Source organism: Pseudophryne corroboree, chromosome 6 (assembly GCF_028390025.1).
Source record: "Pseudophryne corroboree isolate aPseCor3 chromosome 6, aPseCor3.hap2, whole genome shotgun sequence".
Taxonomy (NCBI): Eukaryota; Metazoa; Chordata; class Amphibia; order Anura; family Myobatrachidae; genus Pseudophryne; species Pseudophryne corroboree.
The window spans coordinates 226,605,303-226,625,442 of NC_086449.1; the positions used below are offsets into that span (position 1 = coordinate 226,605,303).

General features: G+C 43.8%; 1 protein-coding gene across 7 annotated transcripts in view; it reads left to right on the plus strand.

Annotated features, from left to right (window-relative positions):
• AKAP13 (A-kinase anchoring protein 13) overlaps positions 1 to 20,140 on the plus strand; it is a 532,570-nt gene that overhangs the window by 77,608 nt on the left and 434,822 nt on the right. For all 7 annotated transcript variants that reach the window (XM_063925738.1, XM_063925741.1, XM_063925740.1 and 4 more), the window contains one exon: positions 17,245 to 17,288. In XM_063925738.1, coding sequence (XP_063781808.1) covers positions 17,256 to 17,288 — 33 coding nt within the window. In that variant the 5' untranslated portion in view covers positions 17,245 to 17,255. The remainder of the gene's footprint in view (positions 1 to 17,244; positions 17,289 to 20,140) is intronic.

The window sequence follows — 20,140 nt, forward strand, 5'->3', positions numbered from 1 at the left end:
GTGTCTGGATTGCCCTTTGTTAGCGGCACACTATATTCCCAAGGCTTTGCAGGTGGGTTACACATTAGACACAGTTGCTGGAGCATTTCTGTCATTTTTCCAGGTCAGCGTTTGTGTTGAACTTTGTTATAGATTGCTGTAATTACAGTGCCTAGTTTTGCTATGTGGGATCATACTTGGATGGTAAACTAAACGTAAAAAAACATCCTGTTTAAAAATAAAAACAAAGTTTAAATCCGTCTTTCAGTCATAGCACAATGGTAAGGGCCTGGCAGCTTTGTTTTTCTGTTCTTATGTTTATTTTTGTATTTATGTGTCAACACTTCTCAGTGCTTCTGCTACACAGACCGTGGAATTACCCTGACGTTATTTTACTCTAATACTAATTCCTAACACTTTTATTGCTGGCTTGTCAGGACAGGAAGCTCACTGTTGCGTGGATTCCTTGGGGGTGTTATTCCAGGAATTCAAGTGGAGTACATGTATGTAACATTGGCAGGGAGAGACCGCTAGGGAAAATACTTTTTTTTTTTTTAAACGACAGCCTTGTCTTGTATTATTTGGACAGACCACATCAGCTACATCATTAGACAGAAGTAAAGGGAACCTACAACAAAATGCCTTTTGGACAAAATATGTACCAGATTTTTGGATGACTGCAATTGATATCAAGGAGTACTTGTCACATATACTTTGTGGACTGGTATTACAGAATACTAGGGACCTGTGACATATGACAATATGCTTCATTTATTTATTTATTTATTACCAATTATTTATATAGCGCACACATATTCCGCAGCGCTTTACAGAGAATAATTGTCCACATCAGTTCCTGCCCCAGTGGAGCTTACAATCTATGTTCCCTACCACATGTACACGCACACACATTCACTCTAGGGTTAATTTAGTTGGATGCCAATTAACCTACCAGTATATTTTTGGTTTGTGTGAGGAAATCGGAGTACGGGGAGAATATACAAACTCCACAAAGTTATGGGGATGGTGGGAATTGAACCCATGACCTCAGTGCTGTGAGGCAGTAATACTAACCATTACACCATCCGTACTGCCCCATGATGTAAGATTGTCATCAATCCTAAAACTAGCTAACCCCTACTGTATGTAGAAAAGTATATTTTGCTTGTTGCATGCAGAGACAAATGCATGCACAGAGTGAATTTCTATCAAGTGACTGAAAACTGTTAAATGTATATAAACCAGATTAAATCTGCACTGTGCCCTTTTTTGTATAGTGCCACTTTAATGGGGTTACCCTATTAGCCATGTTCATTTTTTCAGCCAAAAACACATGGGATCTGTGATAAGTTCCCAGACCCGTGTGTTATCAAAGGCTGGCTATCGGGGCAATGCTTGCATACATGAGGCATGCAAAGCAGAATCCCTGATAAGTGTCAGATATCGGGACTGATTGCATAGCACCCCCCGCGAATCCATTAGCCAAGAACCACCGAATATGACAGAATACCTCACCCTATATATACTGTGTGTGTATGTGTATATGTAGAGCATTACTACACACCCTAAAATATAATAGACTCCCTGATAACATTAAAATACCACCACAACATTAATACACCCCACAGTGCCGTGTCCTGGTTCTGGAGCCGCTGCCCTTACCCTTGAAGTATTATAATGCGGTTTGATTTTGCCTTTAGTAATTTTCACGGTTTAAAAACAGATCCTAAAACCTCGGAAATCCATGTTGTTTTGCAAAACCGCACTTCTGCAAATCCCTCTCACCATTCCAAAACAATAGTTGTATGAATTAGTACCATTTGTTCCACTGACACTGTATTTCATTTTGCAATCTGATTGACTTAGCATGTGGGAAAACCACAAAGCAGCTGAAGGAATGATTGCTGGAGGTTTTACATTCTTTTTTCATGTTTTAATTGAGTAGTTTCATGCTAAGCATAGAAAACCAATGTAATAGTACAATGTGACTGCTCAGCAATATAATAAGAGGGTGGATTAGTTCTTTCTGTGTGTTTTGTAGGAATGCTTTATTACAGTACGGTAGTTTTAGGTTTTTAGTCCTAGAGTACACTAATATGATGCGACTGGGCTATGGGGCGTTTTTTTTTTAAATACTTTATCACATAACAAGCAGTGTGATGATGTTGCTGGCATAGGTTGGTGTGTGTTGGCATTACTAGTGATTACAGCGCCATATGATAATTTCATGTAAAGTAGGTGCTGTTTTATGAGAGCAATTCTATTGGTCATATGGCTGGTTTGTGTCGGTAGCCGGTCACTATTATTATTATTATTATTATTATTATTATTAACAGTTTCTTACATAGCACTGCAAATTCCGTTGCACTTTACAAATTGAAACAATAATAACATGAAACAAAACAATTGGAAGCAACAGTGAAAAAACAAGACTGGGTAATAACAGACAGACATAGAGATAGTAAGGCCCTGCTCATAAGCTTACAATCTATAGGGAGGTAGGCATTGATATACAAGGTTAGGTGTTACCTATTGCATAAAGGTCCACCTGATTGCAAAAGGTTTTTGGTGGGCTGTATGATATGGTCACACACAGCAGGGGCGTGCAGGCAGAGCTTCAGAGCTTCACCGGTCATATTCCAATCTGATGTTTAAAATCATTCAAAGAAGTTATTTATATCTCAGATTCTGTTAATGTTCTTTCTATATATTAATCCTGTTCATTGTCAAAACTTGCCAAATCAATAGAGGAGGCAGTGACGAGTGACAATCACAAACTGCCCTGAGCATGGAACGTGGCTGTGCCGTGGGCTGTAATACTGCACTGAAAAAAAGGAACAGGAGAGGCTGTATCACATCTGCCTCTCAGTTAAGCAGATATGATAGCTGATGCAGGGGTGGATTGGGTGGGGGGTGTAACACACGACTTCCTGATCCTCCTGATTGGATGCCTGACGAAGGAATCCTGGACTCCTGGCTGTGACCCTATTATCACTGGCTTTCACTGCTCTCCCCTCTGTTTCCTGCCTGACCAGCCCTGTGCATCCACCTGATCCGAAGCTCCAGTGCGGCACAGCTGATGGATTCCACTCATGTAGCTCCTTACTTATAGTATACCTGATCCATCTGATGGCCAAGGGGTCCATGTTAGTGGAGGTAACTTTGTGCCCTATTCAGTACGGGCGATCACACACTGACAATTTTCGTGCCAGTGCGCACGCGCAGCACTCGTTCTGCATGTGTGCGACTCAGGAGATGATTGACAGGCAGAGGCATTTGCGGGAGTGGGGCATCCGGAACGCGGGCTGACTAGGGCCATTTTTCGGGGAGGCCGTGTGACGTCTCATGTGGCTGCTGCGAAAGGTAAGATGGCTGACCTGCATGTTCCTTCAGAGCCAGGCTGTGCAAGTAGAGGGTCATTCCTTAATTTGTTGTGACAGTGATGCGATCGTATCGCCAATGGCCATTAGCCTTCTGGCTGGCTTTGTCCTGTGCTGGGCGGCCCACAGCATTCAATCGCTTGCAACTGATGCTGAGTAATGTCCTTTGTCCACCTCTGCCATCTATCTGATGCCAGCTGCCCCTTGCTGCTGTATAGGCCTGGTCTGCCGAGGTAGGCTCTTGTGACTGGGTGTTGGCGGTTATCGTTTGTGGAGGTCTGTCTCTGTGGGTTCTAGCTTAATGGGTATGCGGGAAGGAATCTCAGATCTCCCTACGAGTAACATGCAGGCCTGAAGCCCCAGCACCCTCCCTGGAGGAAGTGCCTGACTCTGTCCTTCAGCGCACATCGTATCCATTGTATATACAGTAGTATAAATCTACTGTATTTACTGATAAACCCATTAAAGCCTTTCCAGGAGCCCTATATTAGAGTATTCCTGCAATTCTATGGCGTGATGAAAACTTAACTTAATGTGTTTTAAGAATTACTTATGTTTCATAATGCACAATGATTACTGCACTGGTCTTTCCTATGGGATATGTCACACGTTACTATATGTCCCTAATCTCCATGGATTGTCCCACTTATTAAGTATTAAAGGTTTCCCCTGGAAATGTACTCATTTTTCTGCCTGCAGCAGCAGCGGAAATTATACTCTTCTAATTGGACAAATTAAAAGACAAATCATTATTTCTCTTACGTTCTAGAGGATGCTGAGGTCCACATTAGTACCATGGGGTATAGACGGGTCCACCAGGAGCCATTGGCTCTTTAAGAGTTTGAAAGTGTGGGCTGGCTCCTCCCTCTATGCCCCTCCTACCAGACTCAGTTTAGAAAATATGCCCGGAGGAGCCGGTCACAGCTAGGGGAGCTCTCCAGAGTTTCCCTAGAAAAGTTTTATTTAGAGTTTATTATTTTACAGGGAGGCTGCTGGCAACAGCCTCCCTGCTTCGTGGGATTAAGGGGTGAGTAGTGTCCGCCCTGCGGGTCTGAGCCACTTAATCCGCTGACAGGACACTGAGCTCCTGAGGGCTCAGATCACTCACCCCAGCAGCATGCTGCCACCCCCTTACAGAGCTGAAGAATCGGTGGCGAGTGAGACACCAACCCCCCTAGGAAGCGGTTGGTTGGTGTGAAGATGGCGGCAGCAGGATAGGAGCGCAGTATTAACTGCGCTCCGGGAGGCTCAGCGGTGCATGGTGCGGCGCTGTGAGGGGCGCCCTGAGCCAGCTTTACACCCTACACTGGTCCCAAAGCCTGTCGGGGTCCTCGGATCTCAGCCAGCACTCAATCCTCAGGCCAGTATAATCAGTGGAAGAGCGGGAAGACAGCGCCATTTTGGGGCGGAGCTTCTCCTCAGAGCGGTCCCAGCAGCGCTCAGCACCATTTTCCTGCCTGCACAGCGCTAATCAGGAGAAACAGGTACCTCCACATCAATTCCAGCTATCTGTAAATGGTACCAGGGGGTTGTAGAAGGGGGGGGGGGTGGAGGCTGTAATACGACTGTGTGTCCTATTAAGGTGCACAGTCAACGCTGACAAGGGGTCTCCCTTTGGTTAGAAGTGCTGTGTGTGGGTTGGCTCCAATCTCTTATGTCTCTCTTGCCATTGTTGGGGGGGAAACTGTCTGCCATCCCCTGTGTGTGTGTGTGGCGTGTTTGGTGGTCTCATTTAGCTATGTCCAGGGACACTGTGTCATATGCTGTGGAGGATATGTCCTCCCAGGATAATCCCATTCCATGTAATCAGGATAGCACTGGTTTAGCACAGATTCCAGCAAGAGAACCTGAGCAGTTTTCCTCTATCAGATCTTGGATTTCTCAGATTTCAGACAGGTTGCAAGTAATGAATCTGCAACCCAGGTATTACAGAACTCTATGGCAGTATGGCCCGATTCTGGTACCTCAGGATGCTCCGCTATATACCCCCACAAACGTGCACTTGTTCATGTCATGCAGGATGACACAGATACTGATTATGTCTCCACAGATGGTAATGGGGATGTGTTGTGGGGGTCTGCCTCTCTTGCAAAGGGGGTGCAATTGATGATGGAGGCTATCAGGGATGTGTTGAATATTAATGATACCACACCTGAGCAGGTTGAGGAGGCTTTTTTCACTGAAAATAAGAAAGCCTTGCTAACCTTCCCTGCATCAAAGGAATTAAATGCTATATTTGACAAAGCATGGGAAAACCCAGAGAAAAAATTCCAGATCCCTAAGAGGTCCAGGTGGTGTTTCCTTTCCCTGAGGAGGATAGAATTTTTTTTTTTTTTTAAAACCCGCCAATTGTTGACGCATCTGTGTCCAGTCTCTCAAAAAAGGTGGTTTTACCTGTTCTGGGATCTACCGCCTTAAAGGAGCCGGCTGATCGTAAAATTGATAATTCACAAATCAATGTACACCGCTTCAGGGGCCATATTACATCCCACTATTGCTAGTGCATGGATTGCAAAAAGCTATAGTAAAGTGGTCAGGCACCTTACTTGAGGATTTGGATACGATGGATAAGAGTGATGTTGAATTGTGTTTGCATAACATACCCTGATACAGGCTAGGAAAGGGGTAACGTCTAAGCATTACCAACGTATTTGGAAGAAATATGTCTCTTGGTGTGAGTCCAAGAACTGGGACGTTTCCTCCTCTTCCTGCAAGCATGTGTGGATATGGGCCTGAGGTTGGGATCTCTGAAGGTCCAGATTTCGGCCCTGTCCATTTTCTTCCAGAAACAATTGGCTGCCCTCCCTGAGGTTCAGACCTTTTTGAAGGGAGTTCTGCATATTCAACCTCCCTTTGTACCGCCTTGGGACCTTAACATGCTGTTGTAGTTCCTCCAGTCAGACTGGTTTGAGCCTCTACAGGAGGTTGAGGTCAAATTTCTTACATGGAAGGCTGTCACGTTGTTGGCCTTAGCTTCTGCTAGACGTGTGTCAGACTTGGGGGCTTTGTCTTGTAAAAGCCCTTACTTGATCTTCCACGAAGACAGAGCTGAGCTCCGGACACGTCAGCAGTTTCTTCCAAAGGGTTGTGTCGGCATTTCATATCAACCAAACTATTGTGGTGCCAGTGGCTACTGACTTCTCAATTTCGTCAGAGTACTTGGATGTTGTGAGGGCTTTGAGAATCTATGTGAAGAGGACTGCTCGTCACAGGAAATCGGACTCTTTGTCCTGTATGATCCCAAGAAAATTGGGTGTCCTGCTTCAAAGCAGACTATATCTCGCTGGATTAGATTCACTACCCAGCATGCTTATTCTATGGCAGGATTGCCGTGTCCAAAATCTGTTAAGGCCCACTCTACTGGTAAGGTGGGGTCTTCCTTGACGGCTGCCCGGGGTGTCTCGGCGTTACAACATTTGCCGAGCGGCAACTTGGTCTGGGTCGAACACGTTTGCTAAGTTCTACAAGTTCGACACTTTGGCCTCTTGTTGATCTGAAGTTCAGTCAATCAGTACTGCAGGAGCCTCCGCGCTCTCCCTCCCATTCTGGGAGCTTTGGTACATCCCCATGGTACTAATGTTGACCCCAGCATCCTCTAGGACGTAAGAGATAATAGGATTTTGGTAAACTACCGGTAAATTCTTTTCTCATAGTCCGTAGAGCAGTGTTTCCCAACCACTGTCCTCAAGGCATTCTGACAGTCCTGATTTTAGTGATATCCAGACTTGAACACCGGTGAATTAATTAGTACCTCAGTTATTTTGATTTAACCATATGTGCTGAAGCCTGGATATCACTAAAACCTGCACTGTTGGTGTGCCTTGAGGACCGCAGTTGGGAATGCCTGCCGTAGAGGATGCTGGGCGCCCGCCCAGCGCTTCGTTTTCATGCAATTGTTATCTGGTTCAGCACAACTTTGTTTAGTTACTGCATTGTTACTTGGTAAGTAATGTTTCAGCAGTTGCTGAGTTTTTCAAGCTAGTTAGCTTGATGTGCCTTGTATGTGTGAGCTGGTATGAATCTCGCCACTATGTGTGTTAAATCCTTCTCTCGAAGATGTCCGTCTCCTCGGGCACAGTTTTTAGACTGAGTGGGTAGGAGGAGCATAGAGGAAGGAGCCAGCCCACACTCTCAAACTCTTAAAGTGCCAATGGCTCCTGGTGGACCCGTCTATACCCCATGGTACTAATGTGGACCCCAGAATCCTCTACGGACTACGAGAAAAGGATTTTACCGGTAGGTAACCAAAATCCTATTTTTGAGTATTAATAGATATACCAACAAGACTATAATCCACTAATTTACACTTTACTTCTCTTCTAAAATCTGCTGCCAGATTTGGGCCATTCTCTGCATTCCCATGCTGGAACCATAGATAGCATGGAAGGCGGTCATGTGTGATTTGAAATAAGGACTGTATCAATATTTATTACCAGTTATTTATATAGCACACACATATTGTATAGTGCTTTACAGAGACTATTTTTTCCATTTACATCAGTCTCTGTCCAAGGGGCTCATCACACCTGCCCCCTTGAGTGGACAAAACTAGCCTGAACCTTTGCAATCTGTTGGCCTGAGGTCAGAAAGATGGGAAAGTGAAGAACGGGAAAATATGTGAGCATATGAGAGGACCCTACAGTGGGAAATAATTGGATAGGAAAGTTTATGAAGGTTATGTGGGTGGTCCCTGAATTTGATAAGCTTCACTACCCACAACACCAAAAAAACTTTTTTGAACACTATTAGTAAGATTTATATAGTGCCTGGCATACCCAGAAGGTTTTGATTGGGAACAAACAGAGCAATAAAACATCCAAGGTATGCTTACAGGTAAAAGCCCAGGTTGCAAACTTATGATCTGTAGCAAAATAATGATTCATCTGGTTACTGTAAGTGATGCATATTCTTCTAGTCAGATTTCAGTGGGAAAAAGTACTTATGACCCAATGGGTCAATTTGATCCATCCATGCAGCAGTGGTAGTTTGAGGGTCCGTGGGTAAGAAAGTGAAAGTTTTGCTCTGAGAAAGGCTCAATGTTCCTGCCTGATAAATAGAAAGTATTATTAAAGGGAATTTGGATCTGTCCTTGTTGACTGCTTGCTATTTTGATTGCCTTGGAATCAAAATAGCCAGGGTGATTCATAGACAGGGTGATTCAATTATAAGATGTACGAGCCAGCCAGCTTTTGCAACAGACATGTAATTGTCTAATGACTTTAGCAAAGATGCTGAAAAGATTTAAAGGACTTTTTGTATCAAACGTAAAATCATCATAATTGTTTAGTGAGATAAGAGGGCTGGAGTTTCTAGTTAGTCTTCTGTTTTTTGTCTTGTACAATACAATCACTGCCAGCTTTTTTTTTTTTTTTTACTTTATTTTGCAATCTCTAGTAAATATTGTTCATCGTTATAACTTTGAGTCCTATATATTTCAGTATTGAAATGTCTTTCTGACCTCCTGCTATATGCAGCTACAGGTCAAAGGGTGGGAGTTCACCTCTAGGGTCATCTGTGTGAGGTGAGTGAAAGTGCAGTCAGACCAGGCTGTTTCCTGAACACTTCCAAGTAACACTGTATATAAGGGCTGTTTTTGTTCTTTGGAAGTATATTTTTGAGTAGACTTACTTTAAAAAAATGTTTTCCTTTAATACTATTACCATTCTGTAATGCGGATCTGTCATCCATGAATCAACATTACACAATATTTATACTGCCTTTTTATGCCAACTTCATCTTATGACCTCAAACGCCAATGAGATCAGGTAGTCCTATTCAGCTTCTTGAAGATAATAAGTTAAAGTGCTGTATAACAAGAACACTCCTGTGTGCCTAGTTATTGGATATGCGTCGTCTTGTAACATTCCTAACTATGGGCCTTGCTCGTTTAAGCAGTTATTGGACAATTGCACGTGTCTAAGCCGCACTGCGCATGTGTCTTAATGGACTTGTGATGGAGTTCTCAAAAGTGATTTCTTTTTTGCAAAGTAATTGACAGGCAGTAACAATTTATTATTTATTTATTTATTAACAGTTTCTTATATAGCGCAGCAAATTCTGTTGCGCTTTACAATTTGAAATAACAATAACAAACTGGGTGATAACAGTCATTAGTGTTCATTCTAGCACCCTGCACCTTTCAAAATCCGTGCAGTTCCTCTTCCTTGCCTGGGGTGTCGCTCTCTGCTGTGATGCTTTTCAGCACATTCTGATCTGTTACTCAGTGCTGTGATACAGACCTGTGTGTGCTGAGAAGCACCAGAGCAGAGAGCGACACCCCAGGCAGGGAAGAGGAACTGCACAGGAGTTGAAAGGTGCAGGGTGCTAGAATGAACACTAAGTCATAGAGGTAGGAAGGCCCTGCTCGCAAGCTTACAATCTATAGGGAAATAGGCATATGTACACAAGGAAAGGTGCTATCTATTGCATAGAATGAAAAGACATGTGAGGATATGTGTGGACTGTACAGAGTGGATGTAATTTGATAGGAAGGTTTATGAAAGTTATGTGGGCGGTTCAGGAATTTGATACGCTTGCCTAAAGAGGTGAGTTTTGAGGGAACGCTTGAAGGTTTGGAGACTAGAGGAGAGTCTTATTGTGCGTGGTAGGGCATTCCACAGAGTGGGTGCAGCCCGATGAAAGTCCTGCAGTCGTGAGTGGGAGCGAGTAATGAGTGTGGATGAGAGACGCAGGTCTTGTGAAGAGCGAAGAGGTCGGGTTGGGAGATATTTTGTGATAAGCGAAGTGATGTACGTTGGTGTAGTTTGGTTAATGGCCTTGTGTGTGAGTAAAAGTATTTTATATTGAATGCGGTAGAGTACAGGTAACCAATGGAGGGACTGACAGAGTGGATCTGCAGACGGTGAACGTCTAGCGAGGAAGATAAGCCTGCCGCTGCATTCAGAATGGATTGTAGTGGTGAGAGTCTCGTTTTGGGAAGACCAGTTAGGAGACTATTGCAATAATCAATGCGGGAAATAATGAGAGCGTGGATTAGAGTTTTAGCAGTGTCTTGTGTAAGGTATGGTCGTATTTTGGATATGTTTTTTAGATGCATATAACATGATCTTGAGACAGATTGAATGTGGGGAACAAAGGACAGATCAGAGTCAAGGATGACACCTAGGCAGCGAGCTTGTGGGGTAGGGTAGATAGTCGAGTTTTCAACAGGGATAGAGATATCAGGTTGGTACCTACTATTGGCCGGTGGAAATATAATTAACTCTGTCTTTGAAATATTAAGTTTGAGGTGGCGAGATGTCATCCAGGATGAGATGGCAGAAAGGCATTCAGTGACACGGTCCAGTACAGATAGGGACAAGTCAGGGGAGGATAGGTAGATTTGAGTATCATCTGCGTACAGATGATACTGAAAACCAAAAGAGCTGATTAGTTTACCAAGAGATGAGGTATAGATAGAGAAAAGCAGAGGACCCAAGACTGAGCCTTGCGGTACTCCAACTGAAAGAGGTAGCGAAGAGGAGGTAGATTCAGAGAAGCGAACATTGAAGGAGCGATTAGATAGGTACGATAGGAACCAAGAAAGGCCTGTGTCTTTAAGACCTAGGGATTGTAGTGTCTGTATGAGAAGAGAGTGGTCTACAGTGTCAAATGCAGCAGATAGGTCTAGAAGAATAAGTAGTGAGTAGAATTTGGGGAGGTAATGGGAGTGGCCGCAAAAAACACTGGCACGTTGTGACTGTTTTTGGGACATGGTGGCGACTGCGATCCCATACGCCTTTTCCCTGGTGATTTCGACTCGCTTCCTGTGGCCATATTGCACAACCATAGAGCAGATCAGAAGCCCGTTAATGGACACCCCGCTGGGTGTCTTAATACAAATCCTGGGCTGCTGTGACATTTGCCTGTTTTCACACAGTAATTGTGTACACATTCACAGCTGCAATGGCACTATTTTTGTAAAGGCCCTCTATTTGTAATCATGGAAAATGAATGATTTTGTATTTTGCAGGGTTTTATCACTGTAATGGCCTATTTTTTTTTCTTTAACAAGTTGTGTGTGTAACAGGCTTTAAGGGGCCGATTCAGTTGTTTTGGGCGCCTATTTGTCCCTTTTAAAAAGGACTGTTTTGATGCTCAAACAATTGTCAAAGTTCAATTATGTTTGGGCACCCATGCATGTCACGTCCAAACAGACAGTATTTAGCTGCATAAAATGACGGAGAGGATTCGACAATGCAGTATTAAATTTGCGGGCAAATCCGACTGGTTTTTCCTGTTTTCGACAGTGCCAATCTGACTTTTTTAAAGCTGGATTGACATTGTCGAAAACGGGACATTGTCGAAAAAACCTGTCTGATTTGGCCACAAATTGAAAAACACGTGGATCCGTGGCTAATCCGCCGATCTACATGTTTTCCGCAAAGTCGTAAAAGCGGCAGCCCCATTTAATAGGTTTAATCATGATTCGACATAAAAAAGTCGGAAACTGACGTCTTTCCGCCTAGACAGCAGTTCCGACTACGATTGAATAGACCCCTAAACCGATCTGAAGTCCTGCTTTGGATATCCAAACTCCTGCTTGAATGGCCAAAGTGCTGAGTTTGCACACATTTTTTTTCTTACACCTCAGGAGGCTGAGAGAAAAAAAATGTCACCCCCACTGCTACCAGGCATCTAAACGGAGCAACAATTGAATTACTACTTTTGCACCACCTTGTGGTAGCCGCGGGAAGAAATAATTACATTGGCCCCTGTAATGGGTAGGTCTTCCTATGACTAACCTGTGGCCACTCACTGTGGCATTTATTCAACTATCCCAGTGAACTGATATGCAACCATTCTATTTGTTAGGAAGCCGTGTTTTTCCTGCTTCAGAGATGTCATTAGGTCCTTGTGAATTAGTTATTTAGCTTCTTGGGTCTGCCCTCAAATTGACTAGCTTCACTGTGTTTTGCTTAATTTGAAATTTGGTGCAGTATTGTAATACTGTATTGTATAAGATGTTTAAATATAGTATGGCTCTAGTACAAATTATCTGTAAATGCTTTTTTTCATCTCATTTAGAGTCTGTTTTGATGTAATGCCTAGTAAGTAAGTTGTATACTTTTGATTTAGTTGTGTCTTAAAAAATATACAAACTAAACTAAAATTTAACTACAGTTGCCTCTGCTATGTGTCTGTTCGTTTTATGTAAGTCCAGACCAAACACAAATTATAATGCAAATTGAAAAAAATATTGTGTACTGTGGAAAATAAATGTAACATTTCAATGTAATTACAGAAAAAGCTGAACTTATGTGACTTTATTTTTTAATTAAACAATAGTTTTAGTTTGTGACATGCACATTTAAATGATAACTCCAGTTTAAAGCTGGGTATACATTAGATGAGAATTTTTAACGATATGCACGATAACAATATCATAAATGATATTCTCGTTCATATAGCCTGGTGTGTATGTACGATATCATTAATGATGCACACTCCCGCGGGTCGTTAACGCTCCCCTTTGTCGTCTGTGCATGTAGTTAAATTTGGACTACAGAGCATCTAGAAAGTATTCACAGCGCTTTACTTTTTAGACACATTTTGTTATGTTACAGCCTTATTCCAAAGTGGAATAAATTTATTTTTTACCTCCAAAATTCTACACACAATACCCCATAATGACAATTTTGCAAGTTTATTAAAAATACAACAGAAATAATATGTACGTAAGTATTCACAGCCTTTGCTCAATACCTTGATGATGCACCTATGGCAGCAATTACAGCCTTAAGTCTTTTTGAATATGATGGCACAAGCTTGGCACGCCCACTCGCCCTTGGCAGTTTCGCCCATTCCTCTTTTCAGCACATCTCAAACTCCATCAGGTTAGATGGGAAACGTCGGTGCACAGCCTTTTTCAGATCTCTCCAGAGATGTTCAATCGGATTCGAGTCTGAGCTCTGGCTGGACCACTAAAGGACATTCACAGAGTTGTCCTGAAGCCACTCCTTTGATATCTTGGCTGTGTGCTTAGGGTAGTTATCCTGCTGAAAGATGAACCATCACCTCAAGAGCACTCTTTAGCAGGTTTTCATCCAGAATGTGTCTGTACATTGCTGCATTCATCTTTCCCTCTATCCTGACTAGTCTCCCAGTTCCTGCTGCTGAAAAGCATCCCCTCAGCATGATGGTGCCACCACCATGCTTCACTGTAGGGATGATATTGACCTGGTGATGAGCGGTTCCTGGTTTCCTCCAAACATGATGCCTGGCATTCACGCCAATGAGTTCAATCTTTGTTTCATCAGACCAGAGAATTTTGTTTCTCATGGTCTGAGAGTCCTTCAGGTGCATTTTGGCAAACTCCAGGCGGGCTGACATGTGCCTTTTGCTAAGGAGTGGCTTCTGTCTGGCCACTCTACCATACAGGCCTGGTTGGTGGATGGCTGCAGAGATGGTTGTACTTCTGGAAAGTTCTCCTCCCTCCACAGAGGAATGCTGTAGCTCTGACAGAGTTACAATTGAGTTCTTGGTCACCTCCCTGACTAGGGCCCTTCTCCTCCGATTGCTCAGTTAAGATGGCTGGACAGCACTAGGAAGAGTCCTGGTGGTTCCGAACGTCTTCCAATCCTGTCTCGGAGGTCAATTCCTTTGACTTCATGCTTGGTTTGTGCTCAGACATTCACTGTCAAGTGTGGGACCTTATATAGACAAGTGCGTGCCTTTCTAAATCATATCCAATCAACTGAATTTACCACAGGTGGACTCCAATTAAGCTGTAGGAACAGCTCAAGGATGATCAGTGGAAACAGGATGCACCTGAGCTCAATTTTGAGATTCATGGCAAAGGCTGTGAATACTTATGTACATGTGATTTCTTAGTTTATAATTTTTAATAAATTTGCTAAATTCTCAAAAAAAACTTTTTTCACGTTGTTAATATGGGGTATTGTGTGTAGAATTTTAGGGAAAAAAAATGAATTTATTCAGTTTTGGAAAGAGGCTGTAACATAACAAAATGCGGAGAAAGTGAAGCGCTGTGAATACTTTCCGGATGCACTGTATATCATCCAATACTGCATATTCGGGCTGGTTGCAGGGTGACATCACTGAACTTTATCATTAGCGATATCGTTCAGTGTGTATGCACGATATTGTTTGCCAAGGGCAAACACTAGGTGATATTCCTCATGTAGTGTGTCGTCTAATGCAGAGTTTCTCAAACGCAGTCCTCGACGCACCCCAGTAGTCCAGGTTTTAAGTTTATCCATGCTTGGCCACAGGTATCTTATACTCCTTTCACACTGACAAATATTTCCCGGGTTATTGCACATGAACACGCATCAATTCGGGAATTTGCTCAGAGTGAAAGGATCCTGAAAGAATATCCCGGGTCGAGCATCCCGGCATTTCATCCCAGGTCTCGACCTGGGTTGAATCCGGAGTCAACCCGGGATGCGGTGCAGTGTGAACGGGTAAGCTGGGTCAAGGCGACCCGGCACTCGGTCTCTGCATAGGAGGAGGCGGTGCTTGGAGATAATTATCTCCAAGCACTGCCTCCGGTAGCGTCAGCGGTGACATCACCAACCCGGCAATATGCCGGGTCAGACCGCAAGTCTGAAGGGGTCTCAAGCCGGGTCGCACCTGGGAAGCACCTATGTACACATTCCCGGGTGCGACTCGGCTATTGTCAGTCTGAAAGGGGTATTAATTAGTACCTTATTCAATTGGATTTAACCATCTGTGGATATACCTAAAACATGGACCGTTGGAGTGCCTTGAGGACCTCGTTTGAGAATCTCTGGTCTGATGTGTACCCAGCTTTAAACTAAGTAGATCAGGGAAATTTCTAATCCAGCACCCAATGGGTTCTTCTTAGCCCACTCACCACCTGGGACTGGTCATAGCTGTGACCTCCAGGAATGACGGGATCAATTCTGTCCGTGTATTAGTAGTCAGACCACGGGGGTGCTAATAGACAGGAGGATGTGATTGTTAGTGAAAGTCCTGACCACTTCCAGGTTGCCAGTGATAGCAGTAACTGGCAGTTGAGTGGTATATTAAGAGATTGACAGTGTACCAGGGGATGTGTAAAGGGTTCACTTAGTGCCCCCCAGCTCCTGCACCTATGGCCAGGTACTCTCTTCACTTCATGGCAGGGAAGTCCCAGAGTGCTCTTCTCTCTCTATTCCCATTATTTTCCTTGTACTTGCACCTTCAGGGTTCACTGTAATGGCTATAAATATACATCTCATGTCCGCAGCGTTAGCTGGATAGTGCCACTTTGCTATATGTGGAGCCCTGCAAGACAGAAAACAATCTCTTGCAATACTTCTGTATTGGATTATGTATCACCTTTCACTCTTGTTCCCGTGAAAATTGCACATTATAAATTCCAGCTAAAAAAATTGTAGTCTGGTCTTAATATTTTTTGGAAGCCATTTTCTAGTTGTCATTGACTATTCCTGTGTCCTTAGTGATCTTAGTGATAATAGGGTTACAGGCTTTTCATTTTCAGATTACCAGACAGGGGAGTGTGATAAGGGGTAGAGTAACAACCATTCTCTTTCAGAACCCACATGTTCCTTTTTCTGCCATCTTCTCCCCATGCACCTTATATACCTCAGATCCCCCTCATGCCCCATTATATGTCTCAGAGCCCACTCATGCTTCTTTATATGTCAGCCCATAGCCCCTCCATGCTGCTTTATATGCTTCAGAGCCCCCTCATATCCCTTATATGCGCTGTTTGGTTTATCCACACACTGCACTACCATGCCACATTCTACAGTGCATCCCTATCTTCTGTATACTCTACTCAATATCCCTGCACCCTCCGTATGCTTCATTGTGTCACCCAAACTTCATCTTTGCGCTACCTACCTGACATTTCTAGAACCAGCAATACAACGCTGCCCTCTGCCCCACGCTGCCAGAATAGGTGGGAGATCGCCGACTGGCGCGACTAGTTCATTTCAACTCGCTATTCCCAGAGGTAGCGAGCTAAAATGTGGGTAAAGACACCCATTTGGGTGCCTGAACATATCTTTTCACCCTCGCACCCATCACTTTATCTGGGTTTAGGTGCTTTGCGTGACTAAACCTGAGTGTAATGTGCGCGATCAGTGTGATAAGTGGGGGCATTTGAATATTGCCCCGCAATCTCCCGTTTCTTTAGACAGGAGATCGGGGGTGTGAAAGCATTTTAATTCCCCCCCACTGTCTATCAATCATCCTGATTCCAATAGTCACAGGGCTGTATGTTTAAAAAACGATTGATACACTTGTTTAGGTTTTGCTGCTCTTCGTGGCACTTGTATAAATACAACAAAAATGCAAAAAATAATTGCCATTGTCAGGACAGATAAAGAGGAAAAGTCTGTCCCAGCGATCTTTTCTCCGGCAATACACATGTGCCGACCTTCAGAAATACACATGTGCCGACCTTCAGAAATTTAACTCTCCCACTTTTTTACATCCTCAATAATCAATTGTTTTACAGGGATTGCTGCTCCCTCTGCAGAGTAGCCGTCTGCCTTATGTAACTAGTATTCCCCAGAATCTTTTACATTTATTTGGGAAGAGGGAGGACATTGCAGTTTACTTCATTGTTTAGAAAAAAAATATCTTGTGGGCTGTTTATAACCCCCAGTGAACCCACGGCAAATCACCCAAATTCCCTTCACCTCTTGTTTCATATCATAGTTTGTAGATTATTAATTACTTCAACTGTGCTTAGATGGGCATAATATTGACTTGTTTGCTTTGTGACATGTCCCAAGGAATTTTGTAACATGATTTTAATTACAAACCTTTCAATAGAACATTGTAATCTGTTCGCTTTCAATTCAGCCAATATTGTATATGTTTTTTGAATGTAACTGCTGGCCACAGTTGGTTAATGTTTATCCTCTGTCTGTTGTCTTTGTTACAGTATCCTGGGACATGAAACTTAATCCACAGCAAGCTCCATTATATGTAAGTACATTTATTTTCTGTAGATTTTTTTTCCCCCTTTGCAAGGTCATTCTTTGTATACATATAAATGTCAAATGAAATGTTTAAATTATGACAGAAAGCAAAGAAGTATTTATTATTTTCATCCATTGTTTTTTGCAATTTATCCAGCACATCATGCTTTTCAGTTCATCTTATAACTGTTATAATATGCCAGTTCTAATTCATAAGATAATGTGATTTTGATTAAGGCCAAATTGGGTATTTATGATGTGCGTTATGTTTGACGCAACCATTTATTACTGAATAAAATCTTAGGCTTGATACTGTTCATAGACATTAGGGTAACAGGAAAAGAAATTGAAGAGTCGCAGATATAGTTGATTGCTTTTACTAAATTAATCCTCCCCCCGCAACCCCCTACCTTTCTTTACAGTGGCCACTATCTGCATAATAGTAATTTCAGTAAAACAAACTAATAATTCACATTACATTACAGCCTTGAAGTCATAACTGGACCAAACCCTGTTTAAACTCCTTGTGCAATAACTAGTAAAATAATCTAAAAAGTGCTCATTACAGATGACCATCATAGAGAGTTATGAGTAATGGCTACTTACAAGATTATCTGCTACATTTGTGGTAAGTCGTTATTTCCATTGTACCTAGGGACGCATAGTTTTATATATTTGCATCCACCTAGAAAACAAGCATAAATACGAGCGGTATATTTTACTGTACCTTCTTTTATTATTGCGGGATTAATTAAGGGTCATCGCTAACCGAGATAAAGCATGTTTGATCTGTGTTTGTTCAGTGGTATTTTAACAGATCGGTTTGTCTGACCCACATGTAGTGCATGATCTTTTAATCATGTAATTGGCTCCTTAGAAACCACCATGGTCTGGTAGTAAAAGTCGGGATCAGGCAGGATGTTTATAATTGTGTGTTGGATCTTGAACTGGGGTGGCATTCAGTATACCGGTTGTTGGGATCCCGGCGCATAGTACACCGACGCCGGAATCCCGACAACCGGCATACAGGCACCTTTTCTCCCTCTTGGGGGTCCACGAACACACTGGAGGGAGAATAGATAGTGTGGCGCGCTCAGCGCGCCACCGTGCACGCAAGGGGCTCATTTGCGCTCGCCGCGCTGTCAGCAAGCCGGCAGTCGGGATCCCGGCGCCGGTATGCTGGCCGCCAGGGAGCCGGCCACTGGCAACTCATACTACACCCCTTGAATTGTTGTAATGTCAATATAAATCTAAGTTTAATGCCTTCATGTTTGTGTACCTGGATGGGTTTAGGCCAAAAATATTTTCTCTATCGTCCTAGTGGATGCTGGGGTTCCTGAAAGGACCATGGGGAATAGCGGCTCCGCAGGAGACAGGGCACAAAAAGTAAAGCTTTCCGATCAGGTGGTGTGCACTGGCTCCTCCCCCTATGACCCTCCTCCAGACTCCAGTTAGATTTTTGTGCCCGGCCGAGAAGGGTGCAATCTAGGTGGCTCTCCTAAAGAGCTGCTTAGAGAAAGTTTAGCTAGGTTTTTTATGTTACAGTGATTCCTGCTGGCAACAGGATCACTGCAGCGAGGGACTGAGGGGAGAAGGAGTCAACTCACCTGCGTGCAGGATGGATTGGCTTCTTGGCTACTGGACATCAAGCTCCAGAGGGACGATCACAGGTACAGCCTGGATGGTCACCGGAGCCGCGCCGCCGGCCCCCTTGCAGATGCTGAAGACAGAAGAGGTCCAGAATCGGCGGCTGAAGACTCCTGCAGTCTTCTAAAGGTAGCGCACAGCACTGCAGCTGTGCGCCATTTTCCTCTCAGCACACTTCACACGGCAGTCACTGAGGGTGCAGGGCGCTGGGAGGGGGGCGCCCTGGGAGGCAAAATGAGTACCTATAAAGGCTAAAAATACCTCACATATAGCCCTAGAGGCTATATGGAGATATTTAACCCCTGCCTGATTTCTCAAAATAGCGGGAGACGAGCCCGCCGGAAAAGGGGCGGGGCCTATCTCCTCAGCACACGGCGCCATTTCCTCTCACAGCTCCGCTGGTCAGGACGGCTCCCAGGTCTCTCCCCTGCACTGCACTACAGAAACAGGGTAAAACAGAGAGGGGGGGCAAATTTATGGCGATATTTTTATATAACAAAGCAGCTATAGGGGAGCACTTATTATAAGGCTATCCCTGATATATATATAGCGCTTTTGGTGTGTGCTGGCAAACTCTCCCTCTGTCTCCCCAAAGGGCTAGTGGGTCCTGTCTTCATTAGGAGCATTCCCTGTGTGTCTGCTGTGTGTCGGTACGTGTGTGTCGACATGTATGAGGACGATATTGGTGTGGAGGCGGAGCAATTGCCAAATATGGGGATGTCACCTCCTAGGGGGTCGACACCAGAATGGATGCCTTTATTTATGGAACTACGGGATAGTGTCAACACGCTAAAGCAGTCGTTTGACGACATGAGACGGCCGGACAATCAATTAGTGCCTGTCCAGGCGACTCAAACACCGTCAGGGGCTGTGAAACGCCCTTTGCCTCAGTCGGTCGACACAGACCCAGACACAGGCGATGACTCCAGTGGTGACGGTGACGAATCAACCGTATTTTCCAGTAGGGCCACACGTTATATGATTTTGGCAATGAAGGAGGCGTTACATTTAGCTGATACTACAGGTACCACTAAACAGGGTATTATGTGGGGTATGAAAAAACTACCTATAGTTTTTCCTGAATCAGAAGAACTAAATGACGTGTGTAATGAAGCGTGGGTTGCCCCTGATAAAAAGCTGATAATTTCAAAGAAATTATTGGCATTATACCCTTTCCCGCCAGAGGTTAGGGAGCGCTGGGAAACACCTCCT